Below are 24,797 nucleotides of genomic sequence, written 5' to 3'. Positions count from 1 at the left end.
GATTAAATCCATGTTAAATTCAGATCAACTAACAAATCAAGAAACAACAATTATGTAACTCAAAACAGCAATGAAAATGCATTTTATTTACTTCCATTTCATGTTCTCGGCTATCACTTTTGGTGTAGGGGTTTTTAAAGGCATAAGGAGCAGCTAACAAGCTTCCACTGGCCTTTAGTGCTTTTGAAAAACCCCTTTAATATCCCAAATTAAAGCTAAAAAATTTTCTGTGAAAGGTTGAAGGCAAATCTCTCATTGATGTCACCAGGAAGATCTGTAATTGTTCCCTTAATGTACAGTTGCTCTTCCCATCTCCCCCAGTCATCTCCAAACTAAAAGCAGTTCACTATTGCAAACCACACTGTGGGCTTCTACACTCAAATTCCTGCACATGTCGTGTTCATGGAACTTCTTTCAATATCAATGAGAGTTCAGTCCCCAGAATGACTGCAGAAAGCACAAGAATCTGGAAGTGTCCACAAACAATCTACAATGCAGATAGAAAAGTCTTGTTTTACATACGCTGGCAAAAACTAAACAGCTTTCTATCTAGCTCCTACTTGAAGAAGTTTGATATCACTGAAGCTACAAGACAAGCTAACCTCCAAAGCTTATGAAATTATATTAAAATTTATATTTTCTCTGAGGAAATACCCCGAAGTCCTATTATCTTCAGGTAAACAAGTCAGTATTCCGTCTTCAACTTGTGGAATATCCAGTGCTTGTAGGCATCAACTGTGACCACTGCCAGGCCTGCAAAACATTGATACAGAATACCAGAATAGTGCTTTACCCTCTCACCACTCTGCAAGGCCACCGTCCCCCTCCCAGCACAGAGCCTCTGCTGCCACAGCACCCAAGCCATTTGTTGGTAGTGGAGGAAGGCTGGAATTACCACTCTAACACAGCTGTGTCCACCCCCACCAGTGCTGCAGCTCAGCCACCAAATCTTTTGGTGATGCTCTTTAGAAGCTCCCAGGCAAAGGCCCTTGGTTCTGCATGTACAAAGATCATCTCTGTGTGTGCAGCCAGTCAGGAATGTTCAGGACATTGGACTCACTGCTCACAGGCAGTGGCTTCTCTGGACTCCTGCAGCTGCCACTCCCATCAGGAATGCTGGCAGGTACAGGTCCTGCTGGACACTGCTGCCACTTTGGCTATGAGGAACTCATGTGGGGAACCAGCAGCTCTCCTGGATCTCTCCCCACTCCTTGGGGGTGGTACATCCACTGCACCAAGCCCTCATTGTGGAAGGAGCAGAGCCCTGTGGAGAGCAGGGACAGGATCCCCCAGCAGGGCTCTCACTGGCACCTGAAGTCCAGCCTGGTCCTCAGCTGAGATTGGTGCATTTGACCTCTGGATTCTGAACAGTGTCCCTGGTTCCCTGCCCACGGCACAGAGATGGACCTCAATGACCTTTAAAGACTGTTCCCAGCCCAGCCATTCTGTGATTATCAATCATATCATTCAGATCAACAGACTTTATTAGAGAAACTGTTGGGTTTCCACAGAGTCTAAGAGGAAATCTCTTTAGACTTCCATGTGCCTTACACACAAACATATTTAGAAGAGCAGTTGTTAAATACAAAGCAGTCATGATCTTACTGCAGTGAGTTGAAAAGATGTGCTTTGCTCTGCAAATTCATGCCAGATCAGTTGATTATTTTCTCCTTCCATATGAAAATGTTTATGTGGGTCTTTCTGAATACTTTGTGAATAGCTCACAAAGACAAATGTTACTTGTAGATGGTACTGGCAGTCTTCCTCAAAACTATGTCATGATCTCAGCCTTTCACAAAGCTTAGGGAGTTTTTCCTCCAGGAAATCTCTCAAAATTCTTTTGTTTTCCCCTTTGGATTGAAAGAATCTGAGACTGCTTTACAGCAATTCCAAAAAGCAGCTGAATGTTACCACTATATGTCAGCAGCAATGAATATGATTGACAGAGAGGCTGCCAATGCTTATGAAATGTGGGTCAGGCTGAGACTTAGCCACTGATTTTTCTTGATCACTAAAATATTTGGTGTAACTTCATACATTCATCAACAGATGTTCTGGGTAACACACTGAAGTTACTGATATTGGGGGAACCTGAAACTCAGACAGATATATTTTTGTTTTTTAGTTGACAAAACAAAATTCCTTCCTCTAATTTAACTGCCTGTGAAAGCATGGTGCTTTCCATGAGGTTTAGGCAACCATGTCTGCTGCTGCCCAGGAGCAGAGGACACACAGTTTTCTGTAAGGTTTGTTCCATTTCAAACTGTAGCTAATGACCTCCTTTCCAGCCACCACCAACATCCTCTCTCGTAACACACTATAGCCCAGTGGGTTTTGGAATCAGAGCTCCCAAACTGAATCACAAGGGCACAAGAACTCTCTTGAGACCCCTGAAAGGTTTTTCAGCCCCAAAGCTCTGCAGGCAGGGCTGCCTTGCTGTGACACACAAGTGCATTCCGTGACTGAGGCTGGAGCTCTGCTGGCTGTGGCTGTGTCAGTGCTGCTGCTCCAGGAGTGCTGATGCTGCACCCACCCAACCCTGAGTATGGGAGAGCTCCCTAAAGCTTCCAGGGAGGATGGATTTGGGGAAGAAGGGAATAAGGCAAAAAAACCCATGTGTGTAACTGCACAGCTTGAGAGGAACCCTGCCAGAGCATGAACCCAATAATTTGGCCTGTTCTCAAGGGGACAAATGAGATTAATTAAGGGTTTTACAGCTCAGTCACGGCTTGGCCAGTGAGTTCGGGAATATTTCTTTGGATTACAAAACAGGTGGCAGAGAAATCCTCAAATGACCCCAAACTGGAACTGTCCCCAAGTGTCAATTCATCAATATTTTAGTTTAAAAACATCATAATCAAGATATTGCCACATGCTTTGTTTTATTCCCATGGGAAGTCACCTCTTCTGTATGCACTGTTTCTGACACTTCCTGTACATATATTGGTGATGGAATTTATTTCTGTATGGATTTTTCTCCTGTGTATTTAAAAATAAGAATGTTTCTTTTAATGGTAATGACTTTTTGATATGTTTTCTTTTTAGGAAACCAATAGATAAAATATTTAGATAGGCTTTTGTCTTCTATAATTTCATAAATTTAGCATTTGAAAACCTTAAGCAAACCAGCAAAACATGTGGGAGGTTTCAGCAGTTTAAGACATCCCATGCAATGATGCAAAGTAATCCATGGAAAATGACACCAAGATTGTTATTAGGGTTGTTATAGTAACCACTACCCTGGGTAAAGTTTTGGTCTTGCACTCAGCCAAATATAGCAGGTCTTGGGCAAGAATTCAAGAACTCATACTGTAATGCACAACTGATTAAAATAAGTAATAAAAATTAATTAAACTATTAAAATGCCACAAAGTTTCCAGCTTTCTCATGATGGTAAATAACTCCCCTGGCCTGTCAATGTAATATGTGCATTGTAAAGGTGAATGCTGGTTCAATGCTGCCCTCTGGAGGAGACTTTTTTTTATAGAAGCAAATTTTATGCAAATTTTGTGCTGTGACAGTGTCTTGTAATTTACAGCACACATGACTTTTGTGTAACTCTGCAGTTTGAATACATACTTGTAAAAGCAGGAGTGCATTATTAGAATTTTTTTTTTCCCAAATCTGGTATTTCTTTCTTGGGAAACACAATTGTATTCTCATGTTTTTTTCAGTCCCACTGTTACCTGGATAATTTACAGCATTACACAAATAAAATCTACCTATAGCAGGTTTCCTGACACATTTCTATTTTTAAAATTTTGAGCATGAAAGCTCTGAATTATTTTCTTTGTAGGCAACGGATTTCTCTCTAAGATATGCAAAATATTAATAACTACAAATGATTAAGATATAGAAATTTAAATGCCCCCAAACCACTCATCCTGGACAAGTAGTGCAGGTATGTGGCTGAATTCAGATCAGTGAGTTTGGTTCCAGTGTGCTCCAGCAGAGGAAGGAGTGTCCAGAGGTGGAAAGAACCTCAGTATTGCTTTGTTTAATTTGAAATTCCTGCTTTTTACCTGTTCAAGACAGGCTGACGTGCTGAGCAGCACAGCCAGCCTTGCAGAGATTTAACCAGGAGATTTTTCAAGTGAGAAGTTACCTACATGGATAATTTCAAAAGGCCTGTGACACTCTAACTTGCCAAGGCAATCACTGTGGCACACACTGAACCTGGCAACTTAACAGGCCAGCCTTTATGTAAGCATATCTCTTGACCCTTAGCAATAGTTGGTTGGTTGTTTTTTTGGTTTTTTTAACAGAAGGGAAGGGGCAGAGAGAAACTGGTCACTCTAGTTAGTCCAGTCTCAGTGTCACTTACTGGAGTCACCTGCCTTTTAACCATGTCCCTGGCACTGCACTGGACCTGACCATAATTAGTTCAGTTTGAAACAATCCAGAGCTCCACTTGGAGGAATCTATTACAGACTGAAGCAAACCAGTGAGTAAAAAAAAAAAATTCCTAAACTTTATTTTCCCTTGTGATAATTTATATTTGTATGCTAAAAATTGCTTTCAGTACTTCCACATCCCCAGGTGAACTACTGCAACTTTGCCGTGTGCTTGTGTCCCATTAGGTGGCACAACGCCAGGGATGTGTGACTTTGTGTAACCTGCAGCTCAAGTAAGTGCTGAAAATCTGTCCCTTAGACATGAATGGAGAAAGAATTTAATAGATTATATTATTGTATTTTGTAGAGAGCCTGGGGGAAACCACAGGAAGGCTGGGAAACATGAGTTTTCCATGCATAAGGAGTAGAATTATTGACAAGAGAGAGGAGTAAGAAATACATTAGTAACATTTGTGGTTTTCCTATGACTTAGGACAAACAATTAATTCCTGTTTTGTTAAGCTCTGCTAGAAGTTGACTTCAAGTGTGGTTTCATGGAACAGTCAGCTCACTTCTGTGTCAGCTCACTTGTGTGGTCTCTTACATGATTTAAGATATTTGTGAACAGAAATTTAAAAAGGAGGTGACCCAAGTATCTGTAAATGACACTGATCCCATCTGCTGCTTTTTATTATACTGTTAAACGCTGTATTTAAAAAGTTCATTTTACAGGAATTTATTAAGTGTAGGTGAGTGCTTGTTAAACTTGTATTTCTGCAATAACATTAAAAAATTAGAGTCTGGTTTTGCAAAGCCAAAGCACCCATAACATCCATCCACTGAACTTGTAAATTTAGCAGGAAAGGTCCTAAGCTGCCATCAGTGCAAATGAAAGCTGGAGCCTGTTGTGTTTGCTGGTTTGTTTCATAGACTGCAGTTTTATAAACAATTTCATAACATCTTTCTGAGTTTCAGTTTAGGTTTCTTTTTCTGCTATCTTAAAAACAATCAAAAATACTGAATATGAAGAATGTTCAGCACAAATGCCAGAGTCAAAACTGAAAGCCCACTGCTTTGCTGCATTACATGACTTTGGACATAGAAATGATAGAAAACTGGTGTGTACTCAAGCATTTAAGAAACTGTACCTGCTGGTAACTCAAATCTGTGTACAGTTTAGAAAAATACATCCAGTATGTGCCTTATCTGACCATATTTGTTTTGAAATTATGTCAATAGAGCTTAATCCTCTACCACATTATGCAAGTGTCCCTTATTTAGGTGAGTGGTTGCATCACTCCAGGGAGGCTGTTCAGAGGAGAAAAGGCTGTTTGTGTGTTTGCAGCTTGCCAAAAATGAGTTTTGAATGTATTTACATGGTATTTTATACAAAGCTGGCTAAATCTCTGTATATGACCTTTGAAAAGAAATATATAGATATTAAAATTACAGAAAATGTACTTAACATCTCCATTTGCAAACTTTTTGTGACTTTTGATCATATATGTGCCACGAAAAGTATTCTATTTACTCTTCTTTGGGGAACAGCTACTTTAAAAATGAAGGCATTAACAACAGTATTTCTTATCCATTGTTTTAACGTGTTAAAATGGTATTAATTAGTACTACATCATGTATTTCTAGTTTAAAGCTGTAACGGACAGTACATTACCTTGAGACCTAAAAAAACTTTTTTCTTGTGCTTTTTTTAATAAAAGCAAAGACTAGATTTAAAAAATGGTCTCTCTGTACAGATTACTTTTACAATTGTGTGAATATGTATAATGAACTCTGCATTTGTAACCAAGAGTAAACTTGCCAAATTGTAAATGTTCAGGTTGTTATTATAAATACCTAGTAAATATCTTAACCAGACAAGAGTTCAAATAAAGATTAACAGCCATTATTAACTTTTTCTCCACTGTCTTTTGTTACTTAAAACCTGACCTTTATGAAGCAATAGAGTTAGACTAAGTTCAATCTACCTTTAACATAGCAATCTGGTTTTACATTCTCCATATTGCACAAAATTTAAACTGCTCCTGTGTTCATCAATAGCAGCTAGAGGTAACTACCTAGTGATGGCTATATCTAGCAAGCAAAGTCTGCCAAGTGTAGTTTTAAAGTTATCTGTTCTGTTTTTCTAGAGTTTTTAAAAGCTGTTTGTCAGTTTAAACCAAAAGAATGTGAACATGTATTTGGAAGGAAAACAAATGTGTCATTTTCTAGAATCAAGTTGGAAAAGTTGATGAACTTGGTTAGGGGATACAACACCTGCAGGAGCAGAACTCAATCCATCGCAGAACCCCCTTCTGGTTCTTTACCCTATTTTCCTTTAGGTAATTCCAGTCAAACAGGAATGGAAGAAAGATCATTCTAATCTGATTGACAGCACTTCCTCTTTTAATCCTAACTATTACCTGCTTTAGGGTTGGCTCTGAAGGAGTCAGTCGGGTGTCTACCTATCTGCCACCAGCCAAACACAGGGCTACAACATGTAAAATGCTGGGTTTGCTTCTGCTTTAACAATTATGTGGAAGATTCATTTCCGTCCTACCACCTTGGCTACCCACTCAAATTATTTTCAACTGTAAAAGAAACTTCCTCGATGTGTATTTCAATCACAGAGTGCTATAGCTGTACTAAAGATCCTGAAGCTCCTCCCTCCGAGGTGAGTGGGGTGCGGGGCTGGATGAGCAGTGGAAAGCCCTGGGGTGTGCGGTTTAAGGGTGAGCTGCCAGCAGCCCTGCAGACCCCAGGGGCCGCAGCCTGTCCCCATGTGTCCCCAGTGCTGCCTGTGAGCGAAGCGCTGCCCGGTCCCGCCGGGTCCCCGGGTGCGCTCCTGCCCCGCAGCCGGCGCACGCAGGACCCGCTCGGTGCTGCGGTGCGCCCGGGGCTGCGCTCGGCGCTCCGGCCGGGCCGTGCCCGCGTCCCTGTGTCCCTGTGCCGCCGCTCCCGCCCCTCCCTTCCCCTCCCCTCCCCTCCGGCCCGGCCCCCGCGGGAGGCGGCCGCTCCTTCCCTCCCTCCTTCCTTTCCTTCCCCGTCGCTCCGCTGCCGGCCCGCGGGCGGCTCGGCGGCCATGCGGGCGGCACAGCCGCGCTCCCGGCAGCAGACCCTGGCCCTGCGAAGGCAGCTCGTCGGGTGAGTGCAGCGGGCGCGCGGGAGCGGGGCCGAGCCGCGGGCCCCGCCCGGCGGCAGCGCCATCGCGCCCGGGCTGGAGGCAGCGGCAGCGCCGGAGCGCCGCGCCCGCACAGCCCGGTGCGCTGCTGTAATTAACAGGAATTAGCCGTTCTTAAGGAGGGGGATTACGAAACTGCACTGTAAAACCCGTATGATAACCGACTGCGCCTGTTTAGAGGCTAAACTGCTTAGAAAGCGTTTTCTGCGAGCCCGGCTGGGGCTGGAGGCCGTGCTGGGGCACGCGAGGTTCTGGCTCGCCTACTGTTATAGCCCGTCTTTCAGGAAACTAATTATACCAAAACCGGGATCGAATTAACAACAAACGTCTGCTCTCTTTGACAGAATGAGGGACAAGACTCAGTTCTAAACTTCCATTACCGGTGGTGTTTCAACTAGCCTCAAGAAAGTCTTAATTCTTTAGACCATCATCAAGTATGGCAACACAACTCTTTAATTTAACTGAGGGACTATTTTCATATCATATACATTCAAATCCAAGGGTACTTTTATGTGCTGTATAAATACAATAGAGTTGGGCTGAAAGTAAATGCTGAAATTAGGATTATGCCAGTTATATGCACCCAAAAAATACTACACTGGGTGTCAAATCTTTTTCTAACTGATTTGCCTTTCCACTGGCAACAAGACCCAGCCTCTGAAAGCACTTTCTTAGCATCTTTTGAACAGTTAGGAGAAGCTTGCAAAAAACCCCAATTGTTTTGCCAGCTCACAGAGAAAGTATCAAGATACCTCCTGGGTGGGACAATGAAGCACTTTCTTACTTCACCATTGTCCTTTGTCATCCATTTGACAATGGCTTTGTATTTATCATCAAATTATTTCGGTATAAGCCATCTTTTACTAAATGAAGTATGGAAGTTTGGCATTGCCCTTCAGTCTCAAATCTCTGCAACTCCTACTTAGGAAGATGTGCTTCCATTTTACTTGTTTGGAAATTCATTTAAAAAGTGAAACTAAACAAATGCACTTAAGTAAACCCAGCCTAATAGAATCATTCTGTGTTCTAGCTACGGTTAGTGAAGCTGTAACAGTCACCTGCAGCAAACTGGAAAATCAGGACCTTGGCAGGAATAGCAAGAACATAGTAAGAATAATAAAAAGAACATAGCATGACGTAAGAGACACAAAAGAACAAAAAAGGGCAGACAGCACAGACAGTAAGGAATTGCAGTTAAGACAGGATGAAACTACAGAGGTGAGTCCTACTGCTGTGTCTAGACCATAGAGTAGGATTTTCAGGTTTGGAGTGTGCTTTTTTCCTGTTAATCTAAGAAAATTTTGAGCACAAGGCCTTTGGTTTAGGGGCCAAAAGCAGGATGACTGTGCCAGCAAACAGGAGAAATGTCTTTTACCAGTAGGATAAACTAAACTCACCAAGATTTACTTTGCTTTGTGATGCTTGTCATAGCTCTTCTTGCAAGCTGTTTTTTCCTAATGATCCAGTGAAGATCATGAAGGCAAAAGGCCAGTATATGTATGATGAGAATGGGAGACAGTACCTTGACTGCATAAACAATGTGGCTCATGGTAAGCTCAAGTCATGGTACTGGATGTTATTTGATGCTGTGTATTTTTAAGCAGAACAAAGAACAGTCAGTACTTTTACTGCAGTTGCACTGTGCTGGGGGAGGGGGTGTTTAACTGGAAAAGTGGAAAGAAACTTTCTTGAGCATGTAGTTTGGGGAATTACAGTGTTTTTGAATTTGGCTGTGTGAATGTGCTTTCCAGACTTGCTTCCTGTCCTGTCTTCCCAGAAATGTGTCTAAAACATACAGATTTTTTTCCATGGAAACTCAAGCACCTCACTGTAAAATGAACAAGTGACATTTTGTTATTGTAAAAGTTACTGTTAAGTGCACAGTCACAGAACCCCACTGCTCAGTGTGGTGCCTTACTTTTGTATAATTAAGTGACTGTTGCTTTCTTACAGGATTTGAAATCTCTCTAACCTAACCCCTACCAGGGCTAGTAATTCTTTGATAGTAAAGCTTACCTGCACCTTCCCAAACTCCTGAACTATGTAAATGCCTAAATCCAGGCATCAAATCAGACACTATTTACTTTAGCATATCAATTTCCAGTACTAACTACAAACCTTAAATACAGCAGGAGGCAAGTTCAGACTTTCTGAGGAGCACAAAAATGTTTTTACAATGGTGTACCATTATTAAGGCCACACTGGTAAGATCTCTGTACTATTAGAGAAATCTAAGTGTTAAGCTGGCATGTGAATGGACACCATGGGTAATATGAAGAACTCTCAAACCACTCTCCACATTGTCTTGCAGTTGGACACTGTCACCCTGATATAGTAAAGGCAGCCCATGAACAGAATCAATTGTTAAATACAAATTCTCGTTACCTTCATGACAACTTGGTTGATTATGCAGAGAGACTTTCAAAAACACTACCTGAAAAATTATGCATCTTCTATTTTTTGAATTCTGGGTAAGTTGGGTTCATTAAAATTGATACAGGGGCTTTCCTAGGTATATACAGACAAGTACACACTTTCTTATCAACAGCCAATTTCAGTCTGGTGTGGATGAGTAGATACTGACAAAAACATGGGTTTGGTTTTGCAAGCTCTCTACCTGGAAACTAAACTCGTGCTTTATTTTAAGAAGGGCTTTATTCTATTTGTAAGACCTTGTACCTCAAAACAGTAATGTAAATATTTGCTGTATTAGTTTCTTGTCTGATTTGTCTTCTCACTTGACAGTCTCAAAATTAAATGTACCAATGCATTGCTTCTGCTGGGGAGGGGGGGACATATCCTTAAGCAAACTTCATCTGGAAGAAAAAAAAAAAAGCCAAATTGTTTCTCAGAAAGTAGTTCCTGTACTCAGTAGTTCCTGTACTCTGGCTTTTTAAGATGTATTCTGTTCTGGTGAAGAGTCCTGCCTAATGAGTGCTGATTACTAAGGAATTTGTGCATAACATGCATCAAGTTCTGTCTGTTCTCTGCAGACACAAAGAGCAGTGCAAGGGAGGTTAGATTTCAAAACTCAAGATATCCACAATGAATTTTTCCATTGTAGATCTGAAGCCAACGATCTTGCCCTGAGATTGGCACGGCAGTACACAAAACATGAGGATGTTATCGTTTTAGACCAGTGAGTACATTGGCAATTTGGGGCTACAAGGCTCCGTTCTGGCCCATGGTCAGAGCATTTCTGAAATCCTGCTGTAGTAGAAAGACTGTAACCAGGAAGCTGAGGGAAGTAATTTTTCCCTCTGTTGAGTATTTGCCAGCCCAGCCCTGGGAGCTGTGGTTGGGCTCTTTGGGCTCTCCAATACTCGACATCTGTTGAACACTGGAGTAAGGCCAGCAGTGGCCTGCCACGACGGGAAAGGAGCACAGCAGTGAGAGGCGCTGGGTTTGTTCAGCTGCAAGAGACAGCCAGATAGATCTCACTGCAACTACAACTGTCTCATGGGAAGGAGCATAAAAGATGGGAGCCAGGTGTGAAGATGTATGGTGACAGAAAAAAATACCTCAGATATAAGTTCAAACCTGAGGAATTTTGATGAGACAGGAAAAAGGGAGTCTAATATTAGAAGAGGATGCCTACAGTCACTGGAAACTCCATTGTTGGAAGATGTTCAGAAATAGGCCCTTCCCATTGTTTGCAATCTTGTGATACTGCTCAGGTGTTCCCTGCTGTGATTCCAGTCACTGGTGCAGGCAAACCAGTGCTAAGTCCTGTCCCTCTGCATCCTTTGTATGAAAAAAAAAAATCCAAGTAGTATTAAGCTTATTAATAGAAAATAAACTGCAGAGCTGTTCTCAGCTTAAGTTACTGAATTTCCTACCAGGTAATAGCAGCTGGCTACTTTTTACTATTTGGAATGCTAATACTAAAGAACTCTTGATACTGAGAAAATTACTGTTTAGTTCTGCCAATTGTTTTTTAAGTGCTTACCATGGACATCTGACATCTTTGATTGACATAAGCCCATATAAATTCAGAAATCTAGAAGGACAAAAGGAATGGGTCCACGTGGTATGTACTTCAGCCTATACCTATCAATTACTTGTCAATTGAGTGAAGTTGTTTTTACGATATATTTCATGTAAGATATTATTCCTTTGCATAGGCTCCTGTTCCAGACACATACAGAGGACTTTATAGAGAAGATCATGAAGATTCAGTAACAGCCTATGCTGATGAAGTAAAAAATATTATTGAGCATGCACATAAGAGAGGCAGAAAGGTAAGACATAATTTCCTGAACTTTGTTTTGTCTTAGAAATGAATGTGCCTGACTGTAAGTGCAATTCAGAGTTACTAAACTAAGTGGTATGGACTCATCAAAAAGTGAAGATGACATTAATAATCAAAAACCATCTAAGGACAAAGCTTGCTCCACAACTTTCTGTATTGTGTTCAAACATTATGTGCTCTGTTTTAGATTGCTGCATTTTTTGTTGAATCTCTACCAAGTGTTGGTGGTCAAATCATTCCCCCAGCAGGATATTTTCAGAAGGTTGCAGAGTAAGTGGTTATTCCTTATCTTTTTTAACTTATCATATTTGATAAATAGATAATTCTCTGCCTGCTGTGACATAGAGCTTGATAGGAAGGAAATTACCCAAGCCTTCATGTTAGAATGTGAACTTTGTATAAGGCAAAGGTCTGCTTATAAACACACAGTATGCAATATAGGCTTGTATACCTTTGTTTCCTCAAAAGTTTGCAAAGTAACACTTTCTGCATGTTCCTGAACAATAAATGCTATGTTCTCTTTCCTTTTAAGAGACAATCAAATCTGTTATGTTACAGGCATGTGCACAAGGCAGGAGGTGTATTTATTGCTGATGAAATTCAAGTTGGCTTTGGCAGGGTTGGCAAGCACTTCTGGGCATTCCAGCTTCAGGGAGAAGATTTTATACCTGATATTGTCACTATGGGGAAGCCAATAGGGAATGGGCACCCACTTGCTTGTGTAGCAACAACAAAAGAAATTGCAGAAGCATTTGCGGCCACAGGAGTAGAGTATTTTAATACAGTAAGTAAACAGCTGCCCACTTCTGTAAAGGAGCCTAAGGATTAAAAGTAGATACCCATGCTGTGTTTTTATTAGTATTTACCACACAGTAAATGAAGAACTGTGTCACTGTACGATTTCTGTGTTTCTAGTCTGTGACTCTATGTATTGGCTCCATCTGATAAAAGTAATAATATGCTTCTTGTATCACTGAGGCTGCACTTTCAGTGACATGATTTCATCTTTCTTCCCTTTCCATGGCTCTGTGTGTTCCTTTCCTGGGCTCAGTTTGGTGGGAACCCTGTTTCATGTGCCATTGGATTAGCTGTGTTAGATGTAATTGAGAAGGAACACCTTCAGACTCATGCCACAGAGGTAGGCAACTTCTTGATGAAGACACTCAAGGAGCAGCAACTCAAGCATTCCATCATTGGTGATGTCAGGTATCAGTGCCTTATTTACATTTTTAGCTGCTTTCTCTTTGGTTCAGTCAGTCCAACATACATTGTTTTGAGAAATTAGTAAAATTACGTGTTTTCAGCAAAAATAAAGAGCCTCCTGTACAATTAAGTAAAACAAACCTGAGCCTATCAGAAGTCTCATACTTTGCCACTCTGGGCCACTACTGTTTTATCAATTTATTAGCTGCTAGAACTGTTGAACTGCTACTGTTCAAACTGCTGTTTGAACTCAAAGTTCAAGTGCACAGAGTACAGAAGTGATGAGCTAGATTGAAAACATGCTTAATATCCTGTCCTGCTCTACCAGTGTTAGCAGACAGAAGTCTGTATTACCACATTTCTTCAGAACAGCAAAACTTTTTTCTAACAGTAGCCAAACATGCAGTAAAGGTCTGGTCTTAAAAAAAACCCTCATTTTTTTACTTCACTTGTAGTTTCTTCCTCTGACACTGACTCTGGCAGACTGAATGGTTTTATTTCTTTTACAGAGGTTGTGGCTTATTCATTGGAGTGGACTTAATCAAGGACCAAGCAGAAAGGACTCCAGCCACAGCAGAAGCAGAGGATCTAGTAACAAGGTACAGGAGCTGCTAAAACACAAGGCCAAAACTGAAACCAGTCAGTGTAGAAAGGCACTGTGTGACAGCCTGCAGGCTGGTGTTGGAAGTTTTTCTGAGTTACATGCAGAGGTAAATGTAATTCTTTTTTATTGCTCTTTCCAGACTTAAGGAAAAATATATTCTACTGAGTACAGATGGGCCAGGAAGAAATGTGCTGAAATTCAAGCCCCCAATGTGTTTTAATATGGAGGATGCAAAATTTGTTGTGGAGACAATTGACAAAATACTAACAGGTAAAAAGTGATCAAAACCCTCAAAAATAGTGGGTGGTTTCTGAACCTTCTTGAAGACAATGCTGAGCTACTGAACCTGATTTTCAGAAATGCTAAATTGGAGCCAAGATGGTAAATGCTGAGCACATAGCCTTCCCTTCTCAGTTTTTCTGTGCTGAAGTTCTCCAACAAAACTACTTCCTCTACAGATGCATGTGCATTTTAAAATAGTTTTGCTCTGGCTGAGGTTTGAGTGTTTAGTTTATCCAAACATGCACAATTTGTAAAATATGTGCACATGTTCCTGAAAGCCATAATCTATGTACTTTTGCCACTTAGCTTTTTATACAACTTCTACACTCTTAGCATTAAGAAAGTTAGTGTGTAAAAAATGTCACAAAGTCATGGTTTTTCTAAGTTGTTGCTTATTCTCTCTCCAGATATGGAAAAAGAATGTCTGAACCAACAGAAAACACCTATTTGTTCCACCTGAGCAGGTATTTACCTATAGCCACCCAGTACTATTTAAAAGCCAAGTTTCTAAACATAACTTCACAAGCACTGTCAGAATAAAGCTTCCTCAGAGATGTTTTTACTCAAAGTTTGCAGGAATTTCTGGGAATCTCCAAGCATAGACCACACTTGTGTACATCCAGCATTCAGAACTGCCTTCCATTGGTCTGACCCTCCCAGCAACACTGTGTGCATCACTTGTTGTAAGCCAGGGCCAACATGTCCCAGACATGACTGTCTCTAGAGCATGCAAATGACTGCACAGCCACACAAACTTTCTGCTTGCTGCTCAGTGCCTTCAGGCTCCAGCCAGAAGCTGGTCCAGATGCATAACCACTTCTCAGCAGATCTCCCCTTAAGTGTCATTTCAGGTTCACAGCTGGCATCTCATCCTTCAGGATCCATTTACCCCTAGACTCAAAAGTTTGTGGGTATCAAGAGTAAGATTGGTCTTGTTAAGTCTTCAAAGCCTTGTTATGTCTTCATCTCTTGAGGTCCCTCAGTAGGCTGCCAAGAGAACATCTAGCTGCAACTCAGTTTGCTGTTCCACCCATGAGCACAGTGTACACTTACAGTTAACACCTTGGTAACACCCTTTGGTACACTTAGCCCTTCTTCAAACTACTCTGACTAAAAGACAACCACATGTTTGGTGGAACTCTTGGACAGCTGGGCAGGAATGCACCTGACAGGGTCATTGTGAGCAGTGTAACCATTAGTGGCCTCAACCACCATGAGATTCACAGTGCTATGGCCCTGAGCTAAGGAGAAATATGTTTTTAGTTCAATGTATATTAGTATAGCAGTCACAAGAAAAATGTGTTAATATTTTATTTAGCAAGTTAATGGAAAGACATACAGCTGTTTATACTACTTATTCTTAGGAACAGAAAGATTACTTAACAGTGCCAGTGCAAATTAGAGGCCTAATGACTTAATGTACTTATCTGCGATCTAAACTAAGCAAGAAAAATGCCTTTATTTTCTACAGGAAACCAAGAATGCAAAAAGCCTCTTACTAAGTACAGTACTAGTAAGACACTTACATATAATGTAAGCGAAAATGAGGCAATGAAGTAATTTCTTTTAATGATACTTTTACAAAAAAACCATAACATTATTTTCTTTCCATAGGTTTCAAACAATGTTCAAGATCTACTACTAAGAAACATTATTCTATTGTAATAATGCACATTTAATCTTCATCCTAGCATGTCTTAGACCAGATAAGTCACCTTTGATTTTTCTGTTTTCATTTATCTTGTTTTTAGTAAAAGTTCTAGGAGAAATAAATTTTACAAGAGCTTGTCTCAACTCTGGCAGTGTGGAATTGGCTTTTATTTAAAACTGCGTATCTAAAACTGATTATAAAGGAGGATTTTTCTAATGGCCACTACAAAATACATTTTCTAAATTTATGTACTTTCAGGTTATGACTTTTTCAAATTAGGGGCATATTTTCAAGTCTTCAGCTACCTAAGCAAACACCATTCCAGGTGCCAGTACACCCAGTCCTACCCAGGACTCCGATGAGTTTCAGCAGCCAGTGTCAGAACAAGGTCCCTAAGCAGCACTATATTCAACAAACACTCTCAAGCCACCAGGTTAAGTCAAAAACTTCAGTTCCAAATTCCTAACATCAAACACATGAGGGACAGACAGCTGAGGGCTATGGCTCCCAAACCACTTCTTACAAACACAGTCTGTCCTCAAGAAATATCCAAGTGGGATTAGTAAATTAAGAGCAGTTTACAGCCATAAGCAACAACCTTGTGTACAAGCCTTTACTTTCACCAGGCAGTTCTTTGTCACAAACTTTTCATGCAAAGAAGAAAGGGAAAAGCCAGCTCTGCATTTAAGTACCAGTATCCTCAGTTCCTGCCTAAGGCCACATCACCTGTTAAGGAAGCATTACCTGAGCACCTACTTACAAAAACCACCACAAGAACACCAGCTGACAAACTCTTGCTAGGACACTACTAGCCAGAAGGACTGCAGCACAATGGTCCTGATACCATGCAATTTTCCCACTGGAGGGCCAAGTGCTTGCTAGAAAAATATTCTGCTACCCCTTATTTCACAGAAAAAAATATTTAAAGTATGTAATAAAGTATTTAAATTTTAAATCTTGAGACAGTAATACTTCTAAATACTGTACTCATTTGCTTCAGTGATCTGCTGGTTTTTTTTTTTTTTTTTTTTTTTTTTGCAAGTAATTTGGGCTGGAGGTTACATGGTCCAGCTGTAAAGTTGTCAACTGTAAGATTTAAAATCTGATTTTTTTTCAATACTCAAGACTTCCACCTAACACCAGAAGAGTCTTACAGACTTCTAACTTACAAGCAAGTGTTTCTTTTCAAAGACAACCAGCAGGGAGCAGCAGATTATAGTCCATGCAGAAATAGCTGCATCCCTTGTTAAAAAAACTAGAAAGGTCACTAGTAACACATATTTGTTTCTTGTCTTAGTTACTTGGTTTGATTCCACTTCCAGGTGTTACTTGTTCAAAGAGAATTTGTTACAAGAAAAAAAAATTGCCAGATTTCAGCCTTAAAAGGATATTAATATCAAACTGATCACTGCAACAAAGATTAGGAGTCTACTTTATGCAGTAGAGCTTGCTACTTATATTCTGCAACAAGACAGGCAAATCACATGACAGTTATTGCCTTAAAATAGCAGTAAACTAACAGTAAAGTCAAAAAAGAAGGGTATTTCTAGCTGGTCACTCATCTCTAGAGAGAGAGAGATGTTTTTTCCACCCACAGTGGAAGTTCTTTGAGCCTTTTCTATTATAAAAAAGCTGCAAAAACTCAGACTTTGCATTGGTAATTTAATGTCTGTCCAACCTGCCTTTCAAGGCAGACATACACAGCCTATTAACAACTTGCAGACAAGTCTCAGAATCAAGACAGTGAAATATGGAGGAAGTGCAGCCAGCTTCTTGCACACCTCTTGGCTCCCTCCTGCAATGCTGTCCAGACTCCCAAGCCCTACCTGAACCCTACAGCTCTGGCTCCTCCTAGCAGAGCCCAAAGCAGACACCACTAGAGTTACTCTGAGCCTCTGTGCTTGCATAGAGCAGAGCCACCATCTCACCAGCACCGCCCCACCACAGCTGGGGCTTCTCACCTGAGCTCTCCTCCACAACCTCCAGGCAGAAGTGACAGCAGGTTTTAGTTGCCACTTAACTGCAAGGGAGCACAACTACCAACACAGCCTTCTAGTTTTAAGATTAAAAACATTAAAGCACAACTCTTAATCTATCAAGGTACTGCCATGAACTAAGTTCTGGGAACAGGATACTGGTGTTTTACTAACACATGAGCTGAAGAATGGCACAAGACACTAGATTACGCCTTTTTTATTTCAAAAGCTAGGATAGCTTCAATATCCATGTCATGGTGAATCAGAACACATGTAAAATACCTTACAATACATTAGATTCCAAAAAGGTACCAAAAAGTACAGTAAAATTAACACTTCCATTACAGGAAATGTATGACACAAAAACAATACAAAATAAAAAGGTGGAAAGTGACACTGGTTCCCTAAGATGCATCTCATTCTGTACAACTGGAGTAATGCAGAGTCCACAGTTAACTCCAAGAGGCAGTCCCTAGATGCAGAGCTGCAGCTTTAAGCAGACCCTCAAAATCAGTTTCAGTTTAACCTATTAATAAAATCATTAATTAATATCTTCAGCAATGCTGAAAATTACACACCACACTGTCTAGACAACTAGTTATTGGTAAGTATTAAACATGTAAAACATTTCCAGGGAGCTCTTCCAAGTAAGATGCACATTTAACAGGCCATAGAAATTTATTGTAAAGTTAAATTTGGTACAGAACTGAAGTATCCATCTACAGCATTGTATACAAAACCTATGCAGTCATTTTCCAAAAGAGACCATGCCACTGCATACCTGAATAAGTTTGATCAATATGGCTTGTAGTTATTCTGATGACCACCACGTCTTGGTGTCTTCCCATAATTTGCACTGCCTTGACCTATGAACAAGAAAACAAATGCATTAAACTGCTAATTAGTTATGCTTGCTTATACCCAATACAGTTCTCTTTACTTACTGTAATCATAGCCTGGTCCATATCCATAATACCCATATCCTGAATAATCATAGCCTCCATAGCCACCATAACCTTGCTGATAGCCGTATCCTTGATTCCCATAACCCTGGTTCCAGTAATTGCCATAACCTTGATTCCAATTTTGACTTTGAGCTATAGAAGGGAAAACCATCCACAAAATCCCATTTTAGTACACACAACTTATTTAGAATGTGTCCATACTAAAGTAGTGTGTGTGGTACTTACCGCCGCCTCTTCCACCTCTGCCTCTTCCTCCATAGCTACCTCTTCCTCCACCACTACTGAACTGTTGCTGCTGGTACACTTCTTTTGGCTGTGCTACCTTAATCTCACACTGCAAATAAAAAACAAGGAAGAGTATGTGAAGTGTCTCAGAGCAGCACTGCCCCACCTGAGCACCTGGAGAAGCCAGAGGTTCCTCTGGAGGCAAAGGAGGTGTACGTGCTGTGCTCGTGAGCAGCACTAATGCACATCCAGGGACATCTGATTTATTGTGCTACCTGGGCAAAGGTAAGTTGCTGTCAGCCTTTCCAAGAGGCCACTGCTTTCAGGGCATTTTATCCTGCCTATTCCCTACCATCCGTTTCACCATGGGAGAGGTGCTGAGGCCACCTCTCCTGCAGGAGACACAAGGCTGCCCTCTCACCTGGCACAACCTCCAGGACAAGGCTGCTGCTATCAGACTGCTTCACCTGACCTGCACTGAATGAACGAGGTTCTGGGAACTGCACCAGAAGGAGTTTTCCTAGCAGCCACTGAACACCTTACACAGTGTGTATGTGGATGGACTGTACCACACCCCTACCAACACCTGAAATCACCATTTATCAAATACTAACAGGTCAAACCAACCAGAACTGACATTTTCAAGGCAGGTTCCCAGGCTGCAGTTCAAGCTGTCAGCCAATTGCCAGGTTCCTGGATCTGTGCACAGACCAGGATTAAAGCTACTGTGCTGCAAAAGGAACAACAGCACCTGAGCAAGCCTGGCTTGGAGTTTTTACCACAGGACCTTTAAGGTAATCTGCTTTTTATTATCTATGGTTATAACACAAAAAGAAGTCCTAGATATGATACAGGAATTTCTCAGCTCTCTTGACATTTAGGCATCCATCTCTCCTAAAAACAAACTTCACTGCTAACCAGTGACTTTCCCACTGCGTTAGGTTTGTAAAAATTGCTTCTGTATTTTGTCAAGACCAGTCCTAAACCAAATGCAATCCAAGTCAGTGTCAGACAGTATGACCCAGTGTAAAAAGGCTCTGAAGTTATGTGGTCAGCACTGGCCTCAGAGCAAGGGAACAGGGACACCTCGAGCCAGTACACATCATTTGCCTCCAGTCTCTCTACATGTGTGGATCCCTGAGCCTCTCTCCATTAGCTGTTCCCTCAGATGAGCAGTCAGCTGGTCAGAGCACCTCACACCACCCTTACAGTAGCTCCCATAACCAAGCACAGACTTCCGTAAGTGTACATTCACTCCCTGGATCCTTGTAGTGGGTTTACATGACAAGGTTTGGGTAGCAGGGGGGCTACAGAAAGGGGCTCCAGAGAGAAGAAAGCAGCAGCTGTCCCCCAGCAGACAGAGCCACTTTCAGCCAGATGCTTGCAAAATTAGGCATCTGCAAGGCTTTCCTTATTGCAAGTGCTCTATGCTGAAAATAGGCATCTACCTGCTGGAGTGCTTACACTGCTACACTGACACATGAGCCAATTTCTCCACATATATTTCATGAATGCAATTAGATGCTTAAAATACAAAAAGCCCTAAAAGACAGCAATTACAAGTATTGTCAAAGAGCTTTAGTAGCCTCTATGACAGAACTTAGGGCTGTCCTTATTGTAAATTTGGTACTTTGACACAAGAGGTCTACAAAAGCCTTTTCAGGTTATAGATGTGGAGGTATTATCCATGGACAAAGAGTTACAAGTCAGAGTTTCTACCTTGCTTCCACTGACGTTATGGAATTTCTTCTCCAAAACCTTCTTCACTGGATCCTCTTCCTTGAAAGTGATGAACACAAACCCCCTCCTTTTGTTGGTCTTTGGATCCATTGGCAGTTCAATTGCTTCAATCTGAAGATGCAAAATACTATTTTCAGACTCGTGTTTTAGATGAACAGTTAAATGCACAGAAACTGGGACAGTAAAACTGTAAATTTTCTCTTTATGCATATTATGCAACACCAAAGTTGCAAGCCTTTCTATGCTAACAGTGGCTTTCAGAGCCAAGATTTCCATTTTACAACTCTTCAAACTGGTTTTAAAATGCTTTAAGACAAGGGTCTCTAGCAATGAAGCACCTAGTGCAATAAGTGCCACCTTTGCTCTCAAGTAGGGAAGCTTCTGGATGTTACAGAAGACTTGATACATCTGAAGTTAACTTACTTTGAAACTTGCAAATTATTAATAAACTAAACAGCAACTGGAGACTATACTTTCAGAGTTTGCTAAGATACCATTACACACCTCTCCAAACTCTCCAAAGTATTCCCTTATTTTCTCTTCTGTAGCTTCTGGGTTTAGCCCACCAACAAATATTTTCTTCACTGGATCCTTTTTCATTGCCATGGCCTTCTTGGGATCAATTAGTCGTCCATCTAGTCTGTGTTCTTTCTGTTCCAGAACCTAAAAGACAGTTTGTTGTGATTAACTCAAGCTGAAAAGTTTCCCCTAGATGTTAAAGATCTAAAATACTAAGCTTAAATTCACCTTTTCAACACTCCCAGGTTCTTTGAAGAGAATAAATCCAAAGCCTCTGGATCTTCCTGTGTTAGGGTCCATCTTTATCGTACAGTCGGTTACCTCACCAAATTTGGTGAAGTAATCTTTCAAGTCTTTTTTGCTTGTATCCCAACTGAGGCCACCAACAAACATCTTCCTGAAATTTCAAGGAGAGAAGAGCTATTCAGATTCAGGAAGCACTAGAGAAAAGCAGATGCAGTAAGATGCTCAGTGGTACACACCTCAGCAGCATTGTCAGAACAGGACTGTCTGTTCCAAGTGCAACACCTGCATCTTCTCAAAAGCTGCTGATATTACAGGAGTGCACAAGGGTGGGCTTCTTCCCCCTCTTTTTGAGGGAATGCCACAATGCACCCTGCCATTGTTTAGAGGATACAAAAATTAATAAGAATAGCCTGAAATATTCCTTGCCAGTAACTTAGGTTCTTAACAAAAATATTCTATAATTTGCCAGAAAGCAGTATTGATTATCAAGTACTGCCAACTCAATTTTTTGCAAACAACTTAGGATCATTCCTACTGCTCTGAAAGTATTCAGCAAAAAAGGTATCAAAAGCAAAGTATTTGAGCTCTCTTAGGTTTTGGTTAAACAGCTGTAAAAATTTTAGTCCGGGTATCTGTGACCTCCAATAACACTCACATACAACAGATGGGACTTTGGACCTGCCTTAACTACTATGTTGTGCACTTCTTCCTGCTTAGTTACTGACTCTAGTTCTGTCTTCCTCAGTACTACAGGAGTCTCTCCATCCTCAGTCTTTAATTCCAAGTAGGCGGATACAGTTCTTCCCTGCCCACTTTCCCATACAAAATACCCTCTGAAGGAGGATATCTAGCTCAAAGAACGAAATTCAAGGCACAATACTGAAGTGAAGCTAACAAACAAAACAGTGAGAGCAGGCAATAAGGCATTTTTCAAACGCTTCACTTCAAATGAAAACATTAATAACATGGCTGCATTTTCTATTTTCGTAGTTTCCAAGGTAACAAACTAAGCTTTTAAAAGCATTCGAGCCTTTCTATCTAACTATAGACTGAAGCAGTTTAAGTTGTCATTACTCCTGTTTGGAGGCAACCTAGATTGGCACTAGAAGGTAGCAGCACTTCAGAAATTAAACTGTACTTAAATAAAATTGGCTTTTGGTGTTTATGTGTAACTTTGCAATAACTGGCATCTGTTTATGTACAAGAGGAAATGGGGAGGAACCTTATGGGGTGTTTTCCCTTTTTTTCTTAAACTGGGTGAAACCAAACCCTTTATCTGCTCAAGTCAAGTTTTTTCAGCAGCCCAAGCTGTGCACCCTTGATGAGTGCAGCAGGAAGCACCGGCTCCAAATACAGCGTGTGCTTCCTGCAGCCATTACAGCAGAGCCTCGGAGGAACGGCCTAGCGAAGTTTATTCACCTCTCAACACCAGGGCAAGGAAAGGGGCTTGGGGGATTCCTTCCCATCCCAAGAGCTGACTGTGGCTGCTCTAACCTGTACGGACTGACAGGCTTTCCACAGCACACCCTGTCATCGCTGACCACACTTACAGAACAATGAAAGATTGGGAGATGACAGGAATTTGTCTGGAGGCAGCTTTGGCTGCTTTATGGCATTGCCACGTGCTAAACTCACCTCTTACCGCAGCACTATGTGTTACACTTTGCAATTTGCAGTGCTTTGTTTTGTAACTGGAAAAACTGATACCTAATTTAAATAACACAATATTTAAAACTTTTGAACCTTGGAAACTGAGACCAAAAACACGGTATTTGGCGTTTCCTTTAGAGGTCACAAACTGGACAACTGCACCTTTAACACGCATTTTTCCCTCCTGAGTGTATTTGTGCAGCTAAACTGAAGCTTATTTTAGCTCATAACAAAACACTGTAAAATCAGTGCCTTGGACAGCGCTACGTTTTTCACATACATCAATTCCTCTGAATAAGTGCTGTTCTAAGAAGTTTCATTTCATACCGATTAGGGGCTGAAGCTTGTCACCTGTTCATGAAAGGAAAATACCATCACCCTTTTTTCAGCACAAAATACTAGAAACAGTAAAGAAAAATTCGTACAGAGCTAAAAGGCCTGGTTCGCAATCCTTCTAGTGTCTGCAAAGAGTACATCCGGCCCCAGCTTGTGGGAAGCTTGTGCAAGTGTTACTCTTTCCTTTATAGTCAAAAATCTATTACACTGGCTTCAGCGCTCTGTTTAACCTAAGGGATCTGACCCTCTGGTTCAGAGCTCAGCGGTAACAAAGGGAGTTCCAATTAAATACATGGAGTACCCTGAATAACAAAGACCTGCTTGAGAAACAGCCAGGTAATGTTCGTGTCCAGTATGTGTGTTTATGAACAGAACAACTACGACAGGACCCAAATTCCTCTTGTATACACAAGGATTCCACCACCAAAGCACAGCGAAACTACTCTGACTCCTCCAGAAATCCCTTGCAAGACTTAAGGCATTTTCTGACAATGCTGCAAAGTAGCACACCAAAATAGCTCTTACCGATTTAAGCACACCTCGCATTATCTCAATCGTGCTGATTTTTCTTTTACTTCCCTTAAAAAATATTAAGGTTACCCGCGCTGCCTTCCAAGGCCAGGATTATTTTTTATGTGCTTTACAAAAACATTCACATTTACATCGACGCCAGTGGCGATGGGCCATGCGATACCCGCAAAGTTTCAGCCAGCCCCCCTCCCCCAACAGAAAGCAACTCCTTCCATCCGCCCCTTTCGCTAAAGAGGGAAAGGAAGAAGAAAACGCGGGAGAGGTAAAACCCCTTCCATTTTACAGCGTGAGACGGCAACAGCCCCGCTCGGCGCCCCTCCCCCAGCCGCCACATGGCGCCAACAAAAGGCAGCGCCAGAACAAAGGAAGCGCTGGTGCTGCAGGGCCCCGGCTCGGCGGGGCCGCTCCCGCCGCCCTCCCCGCCGGCCCGAGCGGGCCCGGGGGCGCTGCCGCCGCAGGGCCGCACCCCGCGTCCTCCTCGTTCTTGCTGGCGTTGATCTGGTCGCCCTCGGCCCCATTCTGGCTGGCGGCCGTGCCCGCTGTTCCCGCCGCTGGGCCGGCTCCCGCCGCCGCCGCCGCTCCCGCTGCTCCTGCCGCTCCCGCCGCCGCAGCGGCCGCGCCGGTCTCGGCCTGCTGCTCCCCGGCGCTCTCGGCCGCTTCGTGCCCGTTCTGGGTGGCGCCGGCCGCCAGCTGCTGCTCCGCTTCCGACATGGTGCCCCGTCCGCAGAGGCAGAGGGACGAGAGACGCCTGCGAGAGACGAGCGCGGGTCAGCGCGGCGGCTCCTCCCCGGCCGGGCCGGTCTGATCCGGTCCGCTCACACCCCTCCCCCTTCCCGCCGCCGCCATCCCGCTCGTACTCACTTTTAAAATCCGCTCCCGATAAAACCCGGGCTGACCGAAGTCTAATTAAAACCGCCCCGCCACTGGTGCTGGAGCCGATCCCGCTCCCCGCGGCTGCTCCGCACCGGCGCCACCGCCGCCTCCCCCTCAGACACGTACTCGGGCCCGCGCCCGCGACGCGTGGCCGCCTTTATAGCGCCGGAGCCTGCGCCACACCGCAACAAGGCGCGTCCTGGTTGGGCGTCGCCGCCTGTCACTCAGGGGA

General features: G+C 42.3%; 2 protein-coding genes across 8 annotated transcripts; one reads left to right on the top strand and one right to left on the bottom strand.

Annotated features, from left to right (window-relative positions):
* Positions 1 to 67: 67 nt before the first annotated feature.
* On the bottom strand, positions 68 to 24,728 carry HNRNPAB (heterogeneous nuclear ribonucleoprotein A/B). 6 transcript variants are annotated; one of them, XM_041482180.1, is made up of 9 exons: positions 24,554 to 24,727; positions 24,159 to 24,440; positions 21,158 to 21,326; positions 20,915 to 21,073; positions 20,390 to 20,521; positions 18,671 to 18,779; positions 18,425 to 18,577; positions 18,262 to 18,346; positions 68 to 753 (listed from the first exon to the last, which is right to left on the bottom strand). In XM_041482180.1, exons 2-8 carry the CDS (start codon positions 24,401 to 24,403, stop codon positions 18,276 to 18,278), a joined length of 1,038 nt encoding a protein of 345 aa, XP_041338114.1. In that variant the 5' UTR covers positions 24,404 to 24,440; positions 24,554 to 24,727; the 3' UTR covers positions 68 to 753; positions 18,262 to 18,275. The 6 variants fall into 6 exon arrangements, with proteins under 6 accessions (XP_041338114.1, XP_041338117.1, XP_041338116.1 ...); XM_041482182.1 differs by lacking the exon at positions 68 to 753 and adding an exon at positions 10,149 to 10,328 and having other exon boundaries at positions 24,554 to 24,728; XM_041482181.1 differs by lacking the exon at positions 68 to 753 and adding an exon at positions 17,682 to 18,006 and having other exon boundaries at positions 24,554 to 24,728.
* Positions 6,407 to 15,647, top strand: LOC121361453 (5-phosphohydroxy-L-lysine phospho-lyase-like). 2 transcript variants are annotated; one of them, XM_041482176.1, is made up of 13 exons: positions 6,407 to 7,475; positions 8,944 to 9,062; positions 9,824 to 9,983; positions 10,577 to 10,651; positions 11,455 to 11,542; positions 11,637 to 11,753; positions 11,952 to 12,034; positions 12,323 to 12,548; positions 12,816 to 12,970; positions 13,477 to 13,566; positions 13,711 to 13,841; positions 14,261 to 14,317; positions 14,423 to 14,840. In XM_041482176.1, the coding sequence occupies exons 1-12, from the start codon at positions 6,943 to 6,945 to the stop codon at positions 14,311 to 14,313; spliced, it is 1,830 nt and encodes a 609-aa protein (XP_041338110.1). In that variant the 5' UTR covers positions 6,407 to 6,942; the 3' UTR covers positions 14,314 to 14,317; positions 14,423 to 14,840. The 2 variants fall into 2 exon arrangements, with proteins under 2 accessions (XP_041338110.1, XP_041338109.1); XM_041482175.1 differs by lacking the exon at positions 14,423 to 14,840 and adding an exon at positions 15,468 to 15,647 and having other exon boundaries at positions 6,409 to 7,475.
* Positions 24,729 to 24,797: the final 69 nt, after the last annotated feature.

The sequence above is a fragment of the Pyrgilauda ruficollis genome, unplaced genomic scaffold (assembly GCF_017590135.1).
Source record: "Pyrgilauda ruficollis isolate IOZ18807 unplaced genomic scaffold, ASM1759013v1 scaffold57, whole genome shotgun sequence".
Lineage (NCBI taxonomy): Eukaryota > Metazoa > Chordata > Aves > Passeriformes > Passeridae > Pyrgilauda > Pyrgilauda ruficollis.
Note: the sequence above shows the minus strand (reverse complement) of the source record. Positions and strands in the feature narration are given on the sequence as shown.

What these genes read in the sequence shown, in the direction of transcription:
- LOC121361453 (XM_041482175.1), top strand. Translation starts at nt 6,943, where the DNA reads ATGTGTATTTCAATCACAGAGTGCTATAGCTGTACTAAAGATCCTGAA. An exon ending in CACATAAGAGAGGCAGAAAG is followed by an intron (nt 11,754 to 11,951) that starts GTAAGACATAAT and finishes GCTCTGTTTTAG; the next exon opens with ATTGCTGCATTTTTTGTTGA. An exon ending in AATTGACAAAATACTAACAG is followed by an intron (nt 13,842 to 14,260) that starts GTAAAAAGTGAT and finishes TTCTCTCTCCAG; the next exon opens with ATATGGAAAAAGAATGTCTG.
- HNRNPAB (XM_041482182.1), bottom strand. Translation starts at nt 24,403, where the DNA reads ATGTCGGAAGCGGAGCAGCAGCTGGCGGCCGGCGCCACCCAGAACGGG. An exon ending in AAGAACGAGGAGGACGCGGG is followed by an intron (nt 21,327 to 24,158) that starts GTGCGGCCCTGC and finishes TTGAAATTTCAG; the next exon opens with GAAGATGTTTGTTGGTGGCC. An exon ending in ATAACGTCAGTGGAAGCAAG is followed by an intron (nt 18,780 to 20,389) that starts GTAGAAACTCTG and finishes TTTTATTTGCAG; the next exon opens with TGTGAGATTAAGGTAGCACA.